We start from the raw sequence: 13,839 nt of genomic DNA on the forward strand, positions 1-13,839 counted from the left end.
AGCTTTCCCCTCCCGATTTCCATGTAGACTCCACTGTGCATCCTCTGCACCTTTCGAAATAAATCACACCGCAGCGTAATAGATTTAAAATACGCCAGATTTTTTTTTTAATCATTAATTGAGAACGTGAAAAATACCTGCTGGTACTTCACTTTAGAAGAGTGTAATTGGTAAAAATAGGAGGTTGATGAATAGATAATAGATCCTTAACTACCAATAAACAGTAAGCAGCAGCCAGCAGTACTAGGATGTGATCATAATTATTCGACCGCAGCAGCCAATGGGAGCGGGAGGACTCGGCCCTAAAAATCGTCCCCAAACGCCGCGGTAATCTCGAAAATGCGGACAAGGCCGGATTCGCCGCCCGTCCCTCTGCCGGAGTCCCAGCTTTGTCTACAACACCTACCCTCCTCCCTCGTCATCATGCTGCCCTGGAGATCAGCAGAAGGCGGCGAGCCACACCCCCGCTCCCCCCCACCCCCGCCAAAAAGGTGTTTGGGGTTTTGCGTTTGTCTGGGCGCAGAAAACTCCTGGAGGTTTCCTGGGCGAAAACAGCTCCAGTAAGTCGACGGCTTCCTGCTCTGTAGGGCGGTTCTGAGGAAAGGGGGAAGCGAGCCACCCCATGGCTGGAGATCAGCTCGGGGCACCCAAACAGAACCGACAGAGAGGGCGGACTCGAAAGGCGCTGGAAGAAGGAGAGGAGAGCAGGCGGTAGACATCTGCCACCACTTCCAGCACCGAGAGAAAATCCTCGCCACAATTCTTCAGTTGGGCTGTTTGGGGAAAGCCAGATTTCCTCGCCAGCTCCAGCGAGCGAGCTCGGTGTTGAACCCCAAGGAAGAGTCGTCGTCTTCTTCCTCTTCCTCCTCCTCCTCCTCCTCCGCTCCCTCCCCCCCCCCGTCAAAGTTGTGAAACCTCCCACGCTCCTACCTGCATCCTGGAGGGATTTCGACTCCGCTCACACGGGTGGGACCTCTGGCAGGCTGCGTCTGCTACGTCTGCTGCGTCTCTCTCTCTCACTTTCCCCCTCTCTCTTCTCTCTCGTGACTTTCACCCCCCCCCTTTCCTTCCCGTTCTCGCCCGGCACAGAGCGGTGGAGTCCATTCCAGTCCGGGCCCGGATCCATCCCTCCAGGATCGCGCCGGCCACAAGTTCGCCTCTCCCCTCTGACGCACTTTAAAGAGTCTCCCCCTTCCACCTCCGGGCGAGTAATAGCGACCAATCATCAAGCCATTTACCAGGCTTCAGAGGAAGCTGTTTATGTGATCCTCGGCACTAATTAGGCTCATGAACTAACAAATCGTTTGCACCACTTTGGGCAAAGGGACCCGATCGCAAGCTCGCTCGCTCTCTCGCTCGCGCTCTCGCCTCGTTCTCGCTGGATTGCCGCTGGACCTCGCCGGGGCCGCCTTGGGCGCTGCACAAAAAAGGACAAGACGGAGGTGCGGGAGGGAAGGGAGGAGGAGGCGGAGGAGGAGAAGAGGGCAAAAAGAAGAAAGGCAGAACTTCGCCCAGCAACTTTTTCTCTTCCCCACTTCGCTTTCCCGTCGGGCGGATGAAGTGAGCGCAGAGCTTTGCAGGGCGCTCGCCTCTCCATGTGGCCGCACGGCTCTCTTGCTGCTGCCGCTGCCACCGCGGGCGGCTGCCCGGCTGCCAGACTCTGGATCTAGGCGGGCCCGGCGCCCCGATCGTCTCTGCCGGACCTCGACGCCTCCGAGGAGGAGCCGCGGGCGCAGCGGAGGGCGCGCCCGCCGCCCGGAGGCCCCGGTGCCGGGCGCTTGGCCGCCAGGATGTTTCAACCGGCGCCGAAGCGCTGCTTCACCATCGAGTCTCTGGTGGCCAAAGACAGCCCTGCGTTGCCCGCTTCCCGCGCCGAGGATCCCATCCGGCCGGCGGCGCTGAGCTATGCCAACGCAAGCCCCATGAACCCTTTCCTCAACGGCTTCCACTCGGGCGGCCGCGGCGTCTACTCCAACCCGGACTTGGTCTTCGCAGAGGCCGTCTCGCACCCGCCCAATCCGGCCGCCGTCCCGGTGCACCCGGTGCCTCCGCCTCACGCCCTGGCCGCGCATCCGCTGCCGGCCTCGCACTCCCCGCACCCGCTCTTTGCGTCGCAGCAAAGGGACCCCTCTACTTTCTACCCCTGGCTAATACACCGATACAGATATCTGGGCCATCGGTTCCAAGGTAAGGGCCGGACGGAGGGGGTTGCCTCCCTCTCCACCCCCCCCCCTCAGCTGCTGGATTTCCTATTGCACATATTGGAGGGAGGGGAAGGGGTCGGGAAGACCCGGAAAAGTGCAGAAATCTCTCCGACCAAGGCAGAGAAAACGGGAAAGGAAACGTCTCTTTTTCCAAAGGCCGTTTGTCTAGGCGACGCAACGAAAAGAGAGTTGAGGATGGGCGTGGAGGGGTGTCTGTGTGGGGCTGGGGGAGGGGGCAGAAATTCTGAACCTCTCTTAGTTCCGTTGCAAAGGCGACTATTTGCAGAGGAAGCGAATTCGAGTTTGTGCTCCTTTTTAGAATGTTGTTAACTTGAGCGATTGTCGCTGCAGAATAGGAAGGGTTGGGATCAAGGGGAAGACAGTGTAACCCTCCCTCAGTTTGGTCTAATGGATTCCCTCCGCAGTCTCCCTGATCCCCTTCAGGAGGATCGTTATGGAACGAGGGGCTTCAGGAATGAGTCGGTCTCAGCAGCCCTTTCCTTGAAACTTTTTTAAAAAACCAGATCTTCCCTAAAGAGTGAGTTCAAGAGGACAACCCCCCTCCAGTGAATTAGCAACCGAAGGTCTTGCGAGAGAAATAAGAGCTGAAAGGCAGGTAGAGAGACAGTGGGGGCAAAGGGGGTTGATAATACTAAAGGCAGGAGTGGGCGGGGCAGAAACGATTCTTTCTATGACTTTAAAATGATTTAAAGAAAAACCTCGCAGGTAAATTTATCCTTTTAACCTCCCAACCAAAGTCAACTTCAGCAGAGAAATGTGGAGTCAAGTCAAAGAGCTTTCTTTGAGAGGCTCCCAAGATAGCCCACAACAAGGCGAAATTGCAGAGTTAATGATGGTTTAATTTTTTTAAAAGAAAAACGGGCTCCCCTTTTATTTCTTGGGAACAAAACCGATAGCCGTTCCAAGGCACTTCCGCAGCTGCCATCTCATTCACGCTCCAGTGAAACTTTACTGGGGAAGAACGCTCAGTTTGAAGTCAATGACTCCTAAATTCTCAGTGGTTTTTGTTTTAAAAGGGATCGCGCTGGAATATTTCCCCAATATTTTTTTTGCATCTCCCATAAGCCCACCCCGACCATCTTCCAGAAAAAAAGAATAACGAAAACAAGGAAAGAGTTGGGAAAGGATTTCGTACAGAAACAACTTTCTTCCTTTCACTTTTCCATGGTTTACACGCGCAAACTAACAAGAGAGAGAGCACACACGGGCAGGGCTAGAATATTGCTTTCGTGTGTCCCCCCCGCCCCAATTCAGCAGAGAGAAAGAAAGAGAGAGAGAGAGAGCACAAGCCGTTTGTCTTCGGGAAGCCAAACGTTATAAAAACGAGTTTGAAGGGTGATAAGGAAGTGTGGCCCTCACTCAGTCAAAGGAGACCCTCCTACCTGTCTTTAAACTGTGGGGTATTTGTCCTGCTAAGACCTGGAGCTTCTGGAGACCCAGAAACCGCGTTTGTTTGTATCCCACTAGTTTTATTAACTTCCTTGCTAAGTTCCCCCCAAAATCAATTAATTTTACAAAGTGCAATAAGGAGTAACCAAAGGGGTTGGGAATCCATGCAAACACCTCTTTTGAAATGGAATGGTTTCCAAGATAGGGGGGGGGGGGAGGGAAGGGAGGGAGAGAGTCGATTAGGGTTATTAGTATTATCGTTATAACCTCTCGGTGGGAAATGAGGGGTTTCGTTCACCCAGTCATTTCCCCCGCTGTCGTGAGCAGCTTTCTGAAGGAGGCTCCATCGCAAAGGAGGGATTTGCCTGCCTTGTTATTGTGGCCCCGCGTCGGGTGAAACGACCGAGGCCCAAAAATAGGTAGAGCGATTGTGGGGATGGCGGGTGTATCTGCAAAAAGCCTGGCGAGGAAACTATTCCAGCAATTGACAGATGACAAACGCGGCGGCTCTGCGGGCACTGGAAAGAGAGCCCCCGCCCTCCTCTTCTCCCATTTTCAGCCCCCATCCCCATTTAAAAGGATGAGTCTGGTTCTTTTTGCTTTGGCAGATGTTCGCCAAAGCAGCTCTTCCTGCTGGAAGTTTTCAAGGCGGTCGAGGGTGGCGACTTTATACCTGGTGCAGGTCTTCGAAAAGATGGTTCTTGTGCGGATTTTTATTTTATTTTTAAGGAACTACCTGCATGTAAAAGGCGGTGTCAGAATAGGATGGTAGGAAACTCCTTGAAGGAAGAGAGGGGGTGCCATTTTTCGAAATTGGGGTTTCCTAGAAGATGGTTGCGAATTCTGCTCTTTAGCTCGCTGAATGTTGGCGAGATTAATTTCCTTGTGAAATAATTAGTTGCTTTCTTGTATTGAGGGGGCTCTTTCCCCCTTAATCGGAAGTCAGCTGTCCCCCCTCCCCCTTGCACACCTAACCTCCCCCCCCCCCACGCGTTCCTTCAAATACCCAGAGTTTTTGTTTTTTTTAAAAGATATATGAAGCAGACCAATTGGCCTTTCCTCTCCGTCGCTTTCTTCCCTGGGAGACATTCTCTGAATGAATGTTACTTTCGTTCTGATCTTACAGGGTCCGCACCTTTTGTCTCTCTCCCTCTCTCCTTCCCTCCTCCCCCCCCCCAAAAAAAGTCAGTCTGCTGGGTGAGAATTTAAGCACATGTTAAGTAGGGAAATCACTTCCAAGCAAAGGTGCCAAAGACAGAAAGGTTTAAAATAATGGGAAGACTTTCCGCTTCAAGTTTCCCCCTCCCCTCCCCTCCCCCCTCCACCTTCGATTAGAGATGCAAAATGCTAATAAGTAGGCTTGCTTGGCTCATGAATGTCTTTTTTTTTTTTTTTGTCTCGCGATCCAGGCAATGAAACCAGCCCGGAGAGTTTCCTCTTGCACAATGCACTAGCCAGGAAGCCCAAACGGATCCGCACCGCCTTTTCCCCTTCCCAGTTACTGAGACTGGAGCACGCTTTTGAGAAAAATCACTACGTCGTAGGGGCAGAGAGGAAGCAACTGGCGCACAGCCTCAGTCTCACAGAAACTCAGGTGAGGTGCAGGGGGAGCGTCTCTATCCGGCAGGCCGCTCCGGCGCGCGCTCAAAGACAAGGCCTGGGCCTCTGAACAAACCCCCACCGCCCTGGGTTGAGTTTGCAGGGGCTGCGGGGGGCGGGAGAAGCCAGGTTCACCTGTAAGAAGATAGAGGTCTAGGCTAACGTGGGAATTCTAAACTCTGTCCCTGTGTGTTGGCTGCCGCGAATCTTTCTTTCCTCCCCATCACAAAAGCATTCTGGATCTTTTTCCAAAGATTTGTTTTGTTTTGTTTCAGGAAGCTCGTGGAGTATTATTGGTATTGTTACTGTATTAGAAAAATGTATGTTATGTCAATTATTATTACTGTAGATCTAGAGGCTACCTGTTTAAGCCAAAGTAACAGGATATTTCGCCCCAGCGGCATGAACAAGATTTTTATCATCTTCTATCAAGGTAGTTCGGTTTAAATAGCTTCCGGATCATACCGTTGGGATTATCCAGGGTCAAATTTGAAGGTGGAGAAATAAATTGCATTTCTAAATTGAACTCCATTTAATTAAAAAAAATCATGAGTTTTGAAATATTTAATGTGTGTTTATGGCTGAGAACTATCCAATCGATTTTTGGTTTGGTTTGGTTTTATAGTTTGTGAAACTGCGCAGTGCAAAGGGAGCGTTTGCTTTGTTATTCGAGGAGCAGACTTGGTTTGGGAAATGGGCTCTGTTCGTTGTGTCTTTTTTCCTGAATGTAGGATTTAAACGATTTCAAACTATAGACAGAGAGACCTCAAGCGGAAAGTTGGGAGTTCTCTCCCCCCCCCCCTTGTTTACTTCTGAAATTGAAAGTAGGTTCCTCCATACAGTTAACTCCGCTATGGTCGGTCCCTCCATATAGTTTAATCCATTCCCCCATTTACACCAAAGTAACAATAATTAAACCCTTTCTCACTCCCAACCTGAATACATTTCGCTTCCATTTCGGCAGAAGTAGACTCTGAGCGAAAGTGTTTCGAATACTTTCTAGTGACGTTCTATTGACCCAGCCCGACGTTAAATACTACGCATTTTAAATGTGTGATAAATATATATCTACACACACTCACGTGTTCAATTTGATGAAGCGGGCTTGAATCCAGGAGAGCTTATGCCCCAACAACCGTGTTAGCCGCAAGGTTCTTTGCGTGTTAACTGGACTCCCCAAAACCCCCCTGCATTTTGCATCAGAGCAACAAAACCGCTTTAAAAATCCCGTCTTTAACTGTGCTGCGGACCGGACGTTTTATTTCCAGGGGGCTGGCAATATTGGTCGTTGTCTCCCCCCCCCCTTTTTTTCTTTTTTGAAGCCCTTCCCTGCCAACGGCGTATGTCCCGCTGACCCTCCAGCAAATTGTGCCAGTGAAATAGAATGATAAGGTTTGGGTAGGGGGGGGGGGAAAGACCACATCAAAAAGCTGGTGCGGAGGGCGATCCGGCGATGGGAAGAATGGCGTTGTTTGACAGTCGCCCAGATGAGACTTGCGCTCGTTTCTTGGAGAGTGTGCCAGGCAGAAAGATCAATTGTGTGAACCTTGCAGTGTGTGTGCGCGCGAGATCAGATCAAATTAATCTGTTCGACTGCCCAGCTGCCTTGCTGTATATATGTGCGTACGTTTCAAACCAGATAGTTGGTTTGGCTGCTCGGGTTTTTTGTTTAGGATGCATGCCGTCGTTCTTCTTTTCTGTTTGTTTGTTTGCTTGAGGGGCTCCGTCTCTGGCCTCCCCCCCCCCTTTCAAATATCTCGATTTTCAGAGGCTTTTGTTACTGCTCTCCTCCCTTAACAGAAGTTCGATGGCCTTTTCCAAACGCTTTTCTCTCTTTCCAAGACGCCGGGCCTATTTCGAAAGGAATGTTCTCTCCGGGGCTCTGCGTTTCAAGGAAGCGAAGAGGGGGGAGCAAGGCAGAGAAGAAGGAAAAATAGGCGCAGCTTAGTTCAAAGTTCCCAGTAAACAGTAACGTTCTTTGGTCGGATTAAGTTGTAACACTTTCGGCCCCCCCTCCTCATTCTCTCTCACTCTCCCCCCCCCGTCCCCTTTTCCTGCCTTTCTTTGGGGGCGCCTTAAAGAGGGCCGGGCCTTTTGTTTTAAAGATGTCTCCCCTAACAAAACCCCCAGTAAATGGGTCGCCCCTTTGATGAGGTTCGCCGAACAAGGGCCTGGTCACAGCCTGATTTCCACTGGCAAAGGCCGTATTTAAGGTGGTCTTTGTCCCGCTTGATTCCGAAGCTGGTCGGGGTCTATTGTGGCGGTGTCAGGCCTCCAGCCCCCGACAAAACGAGCGCCCCTTTGGAGACCAGGCGTGGAGAAATGAACCGTCGTCCCCTTCAATTAGCAAACTGAAAAGCGAATTAAACTCGCCCTTGTATATCCCCCCGCTCAGCTATTTTAAATGGGAGGCTTTTTTTTTTTTTTTAAGAATATGAAAATGCGGCCGAGATGTGGGGAGAGGGAAGGGTGGGGGGCGTCTGGCAGCGAAGGGCTTCTGAAGGGGCAGCGAAGCGGGTTAAAGGAGCTTATTAAAATGGTCCCGTTTTCGGATTTACGTCCTCCCCTCCCTTTACGGGCAGCGTCTTTATCAGGCATTTTCAGGCCGAATCAGAGCAGAAAGTGCTTAAAAAAAAAAAAAAAAAAAGCCGAACCGTGTTTACTTTTGGCCGCAACGAGGATCGTGTGTGTGTGTCCGTGTGTGTGTGTGTCCCTCTCTCTTTGGAGATAATTTCGGGATCAATAAGATCTGCAATTAAATGACTGACAGGGTCAGCTGGTTATGTTTAATTCAGATTTAGGCGAGCCAAAGCAAATTCGTAGGGGGCTTCCCTTCTTCCCACCCCCTTCCCCGAGATACTTGAAGGGCTTCCCCATATGGCTTGCAACCCGGGCTGCTGTCACCGAAGAAGAACCGGGAAATAGGTTCTTCTTGCCCCTTTGATGATGAGGCAGGCAGGCTCCGGGTACAAAAGACACGTCGATTTAGAGCAGGCAAAATTCGAACCTCCTACTTAATTAACGCAGCTCTTCAGCTTCCCCCTTTTATTATATTTAATTAAGGTTGAATAGTTCCCCCCTCCTCCACCTTTAAAACCTGAAACCGGGTTCAGCTCCCTAGGAAAATATATCCATACTGTAGGTTTTAAAGACCAGGCTGAAAGAAGAGTTTTACAGCCATGAGTTTATAAACACGGACGTTAGATTTATATAAAACCGGTTATGAGATAAGTGGTGGTGAAGATTAAAAAAATGCAACCATCTCGGTTTGGTTAATTGCTTGATTTCGAATGGCTGCCGATGCGATTAATATTTGAGGGCGGGGAAGGGGGAAATGCCCTTAGAACTCTCAATGTTCTTCTCAATCCCACCGTTTGTAATGCGAAGTGCAGTTGACACGAGTATCAAGAGAGAGCTGCCTGGAGAGGAAATATGTGAGCTTGAGAGGAGAGGCCGGGACACGGCATTCACACACGCACCATTCGTAGGTGCACGGAATACACGTGTGAGAGCAAAGCGAGTCGGAGTACGTGCGGTGTTTCTAAAACACATCTGTAGCAGATAGTATGGGCGAATGGGTCCCCATCTGCACAAGAAGTGTACATTGCAATGCATATATGTATAGGAGCATCGTGCAGACCTGACTGCCACAGAGTGGCAGATCACACACATACAGATACGGGAGGGGGGGGGGACGGGACGCCACAAAATATTGTCCTTTCTGCTAGTAGGTCACATGCACAGCTTCTTTCTGAAGCCAGCCAGGCGGTGTAAATTTGAGGGCTGTATATAGGGACCTGCGTGTATATGGGAATGGGCAATCTCAATTTCTGCTCAGAATGGAAGTCAGTCTGGCTGAATCCACGGGGCTCCTTTCCAAGCCAACTTATTTAGGATCGGAATGTAAGGCTATACAGTAAACAAGCGAACTTATTTGGCAGTAAAATCACTTTTTAAGGCTAGCGGACTTGTTTCCGAGTGCAGCCTTTGGGCCTACGGTTCACTGGGGTTATAAGGAAGATCAGACGTGCGCTGCCTATAAGTTGCAGATCCCCCCAGGCATTAGGATGGGCTCTAATGACTACTCTGGAGTAAGTAAGTGGAGGAGCATAGACTCGGTGTTCTCCTGAGTTGAGCGAAAATACATCCAGGGCGGAGACGCCGGCAGGATCTTCTGGGGTTCCTGATCGCGTGTCAACCTCTGCACACGAGGGCTGCTTGCACCTGGGGAGGGAAAAGGGAGAGGCTCCTTGTCTGGGCCGTGCCCCGCCTTCGCGTCTCCATAGTTACACTTCCGGCTCTCAGCGCGACGGGGCCACCGCGTGCAAAAAGAGAGGATCGCCATAGCTGTAGCCTCTGCTTCGGAGTAAAGGCTTGCAGCCAGATCTCCACTGCAGTCACTTGTTTACACTGAAATTCAAAATCCAATTCTCCCAGTGCGATCCACAGCGGAGCTGAAGCGAGATGCATCGGCACGAGGATCCTAAACGATTTGTTGTTGTTGTTTTCCTGGGACGTGAACCCTTATTGATTTCATATGGAATGTAATGCCACAAATGAGTTCAGAATCGGGGTGAAAAGCTGCAGTCCTAAGTTGAAATCAGTGGGGGCGCATTTCCAAGGGCTGCGCTCAAAGTGGGGGATTAGTCTTAAAACCCCAATTACTGCGGCTTAACTGAGTCCTAGGCGAGGCAGGAGGTGAGCTCCCGTGAAGTCAACGAGATTGCCTTTGATCCGGGCATTGTCTGTCTAAGCAACAGGAAGTCCCATTAATTTATATGGCGTTTACTTCCCAGTAAGCATGCAAAGCAGGCGAGAAACGCCACATCTCCTCCAGTCCCGCTATAGCCAGAGGATTCTCCGAATCTGAACAAAGCTGTGTTTAGTCCACGCGGTTGCTTAAGAGCAGACTGAGCACAGCCCGGACCCTTCCAAGCGAACAGCCATAGGATCGCACTGCGTGGCCACATAGCATTTCCAAGGAGAAGGTATCGAAGTCAGGGAGGGGAAATTAGGAAGCTTGGAGTGCCTGACCTAAATACTTTTTTTTTTTTTTTAATCGATTTCAAACCCGACCTTGTGCCTAACTCAGAAGCAATTAGTTTGTTTTAGCGCTTTGCGTTTTATAATGAAGATTTTTAACTGTTGTAAGCCGCCTTGAATTGGGGAGAAAAAAGACGGGATGCAAATACATTAAATAATCATCAAAGTAACCCCTACTTGAGTTCACGCGCACAGGGTCGTTGTTGCCGGGTTAGTGGGTGCTGCTAGGGCGAGAATGTCCCACTGCTGCTATGCTGTGTTCATTTTACCCGAGACAGACATGTCTACCTGGTGTATACCATCAGGAGACCTGTTTCCGAAGCGAGGCTTATTCTCTTTCTGCAGTGGACCCGGTAAAGGTGCAGAAACCGCCCAGTGTGTGTGTGTGTGTGTGTGTGTGTGTGTAAGTGAGTGAGAGACCCTTAGGCCCCGCACATCCGCCGCCAGGGAGCTGACAGCCCTGCCTGTGTTGTTTCCCTTTCTGCAGGTAAAAGTTTGGTTTCAGAACCGAAGGACAAAGTTCAAGCGGCAGAAGTTGGAAGAGGAAGGCTCGGACTCCCAACAAAAGAAAAAGGGGACTCATCATATTAACCGGTGGAGGATCGCCACCAAACAAGCCAGCCCGGAGGAGATCGACGTCACGTCGGACGATTAAATCATCTCCCACTTTAAAAACACACACACAATAATAGTAATAATAAAAAGACGACGACGACGAAGCGGCGGCGGCGGCGGCAAAACTCCCGGCTGGCACTTAACAGACTTTCCCACGAACAACTCAAGTGTTAAAGGCTCGCGACAACCGCAGGAAAGTGAGTGGCGCGGCCAGGGCGAGGGACAGCAACCAGGCTGGATCCCACCAGGCGATTCTCGTTTTTCTGTTTTTCTGTTTTTGTTTGTTTTTGTTTCTGTTTTAGAGAGGGGCAGTTTGAGAGGGGGCGAGAGCCGGCCGGCCAGTTTAAGCCAGCCCAGAAGTCAGTCCATCAAGGGTGGGGGCCTTGGCTGGTCCTGCTTTGGTACAATTTTGTTTTAAGCGCAAAAAAAAGAAGGGAGGGGGGGAGGGGAATCTGTCAATCAAAGCCAAACCACCAAGACGAGGTGATTGACCAATATTCCGTTTCTCGCCATTCGAACTCAGATCGCTCCAAATTTTTAAAGGGATCGCATACACACGCAACCGTACCGGGACACTTTGCAGTTGACGAGGGATTTTGTTCTTATTAATGATGATTCCGAGTGTCTCCCAGGCTTTTTTTAGGAGAGAGGATCCCATACCCAGCCAAAATCGACACACCTGTTTCAGAGAAACTTGAACTGCATGCTTTCTTTTTAAAAATTCTACAAACCTCGCGGGAGGGGGAAGAAGAAGGAGGGGGGGGTAGGGCCTTTTTTTTTTAATGGTCCCTAAAGTCAGACATGAACTGCGCTTCCCCCCCTCCCCTCCTCAGAGACAGGTTCTGTGTGCTTTTTAAATTTATTTTACGAGAAACTGTGCAGTCTGTAAACCTTTTTATGATAACTTCTGGCGTCAACGTGGTTGTGAAAACTCAATGAAGTAGCGGTAACAAATTCTAATTTTTTATTTTATTTTTTTAATTTTGTTTTTGCTTCCCCCTCCCCCCAATGGATATAACCTTTGAAAAAGAAAAAAGGGGATGGGTTGTTGAGGGTGGAGGGGTGGGGAAGGGAACTTTTGCTGCAAAAACAGACAATAATAAAAAGAGAGATTTAAAGAAACTAGTCCCCACATTCTAAAACTTCGATTCCCCCCCTTCTCCTTGGTTGGGGGTTTGTACTCAAACTCCCGCAGGACTTCAGAAGGAGCCAGGGATCTTGCAGATCCCTCTGTAGAAATCATTTCGACCCAGGCCCGTTTTCATTGGGGACAAATTTCAAGCACTGATGTTGATGATCCAAGATTATAGAGCTACTAAAAATGACAAATGTTTCCTTAATGTCTTCTTTACCAGAATGTAAATATTTTTGTGTTTTTTGTGTTTAATTTGTTAGAATTCTAACACACTATATACTTCCAAGAAGTATCTCAATGTCAATATTTTGTCAATAAAGATTTATCAATATGGCCTAACAACTTTAAGCACAGTTTTTCCCTTCGGAAAGGTTAAGTCCCTGCCACTTATCTCTTCTCTGCTGGCCCATAGACCCGATGACCTTGATTTGATGCTAGCAACAGGCAGCCACCCCTCAGGAGACGTTGAAATAACAGGGAAGCCCAATAGAGGTCTCCTCATCCTGACCATCAAACGCATTCCTCCCCCAAACCGTCCCCAGAGCAAACGGAGGACTTTTTCTACAGTATGTCAGAACCGGCCCAACTAAATTTCTATGTGTGCATCTAAAAATGTATTATGGATTTCACGAAAACGTGTGGGTGTGAATTCGTGTGCCATGCACGTGCAGGCACCAGAAAGTCAGAATTAACTGCCTGCCCTGACTGTGCAGCGCCTACGCGGTGGCAAACTCGGGGGTGTGTGTGTGTGTGTGTGTGTGTGTGTGTGTGTGTGAGAGAGAGAGAGAGAGAGAGAGAGAGAGGGCCCCTTGATTGTACTCCTATCAAATCACAGTAATCGGAAGTAATCTTTCCTGGAAATAAATGGGCTCTCCTTCGTGGGCGCGTTTGCATAGCTGTTGTTTTAGTTCCGGTAGAAATCCAAATACTCTCTAACACTGGCTTGTTGATCGCTCTGCTGGCGAGTCCAGGTACCTATTAGTCAAGGACAGCTTTGTTAAATCGGAGGCTCCACTTGAATCAACGCGAATTTACTTCCGTATATACTTCCGAGTATAGAGCTCATTTGGTCATTTTGCTTTCTTTAAAACCTGGCATCGCGGTTCCGTTCCTTCTTTTTAACCGGGCCTCCAACACACGCAAGCAAACTCTTTTCAATTCCACCCGAACTTCCTGCAGCTTTACACTCACTTAACTTGAGAATGCGTCCCCGGTCTGACTCAGTTGAGTAGACGCGGATAAGGATTGCGCTGCTTCTGGCATGTTTTTAGGATAAGCGTAGCACGACGCTTTAGAAGCAAGTCTAAAACGAGGCGTTTCACAGCTGTAGCAGGCTGGCAAGTATTCCTTGGGAGCAGGAGAAGCTGGTTGGATTTTTATTTGTTTCCTTGTCGTATTAATGTTTATACTTTCCGAGAGAGAGCGAGGTGGGGACATAGGAAGGGGAAGGGAGGGTTGCCAACTTGAAAAAGAAAAGGGTAAAAAGTTTCCCCTAATCCTTGAGGAAGCTAGCTGGCTTTCTGGGGGTGCCCCAGGTTGTTGGTTTTCCCCCCTCCCCCCCAACAAAAAAATTAATTCATGCTTCATTTGCTCCTTAGCCTGATAGGCTGCATTAATCAGTTTTCTTTCCATTGACAGCGCAAACCTCGTCTGCAGTGTTCCAGCTACAAAGACTTTTTTGTCGAAGTGCAAATCAGTTTAGGCAATTATCATACCAGGAATATGAAGGGGAAAGAGGAGCCATTGCCCAGTGGTCTCCTTTAATCTCTTAATCCGTGGATCCAGGGGGGCTAGTTGGACATAATTTAGGACAATCTGACTACCCTTTACACT

General features: G+C 49.5%; 1 protein-coding gene across 1 annotated transcript; it reads left to right on the forward strand.

Moving 5' to 3' along the window:
- The first annotated feature begins 1,751 nt into the window (after window positions 1-1,751).
- Window positions 1,752-12,348, forward strand: EMX2 (empty spiracles homeobox 2). Its single transcript, XM_083441183.1, has 3 exons — window positions 1,752-2,187; window positions 5,024-5,208; window positions 10,744-12,348. Exons 1-3 carry the CDS (start codon window positions 1,791-1,793, stop codon window positions 10,909-10,911), a joined length of 750 nt encoding a protein of 249 aa, XP_083297309.1. The 5' UTR covers window positions 1,752-1,790; the 3' UTR covers window positions 10,912-12,348.
- Window positions 12,349-13,839: the final 1,491 nt, after the last annotated feature.

This window comes from Podarcis tiliguerta, assembly GCF_965153285.1.
Source record: "Podarcis tiliguerta genome assembly, chromosome: 5".
In the NCBI taxonomy this organism is placed as follows: domain Eukaryota; kingdom Metazoa; phylum Chordata; class Lepidosauria; order Squamata; family Lacertidae; genus Podarcis; species Podarcis tiliguerta.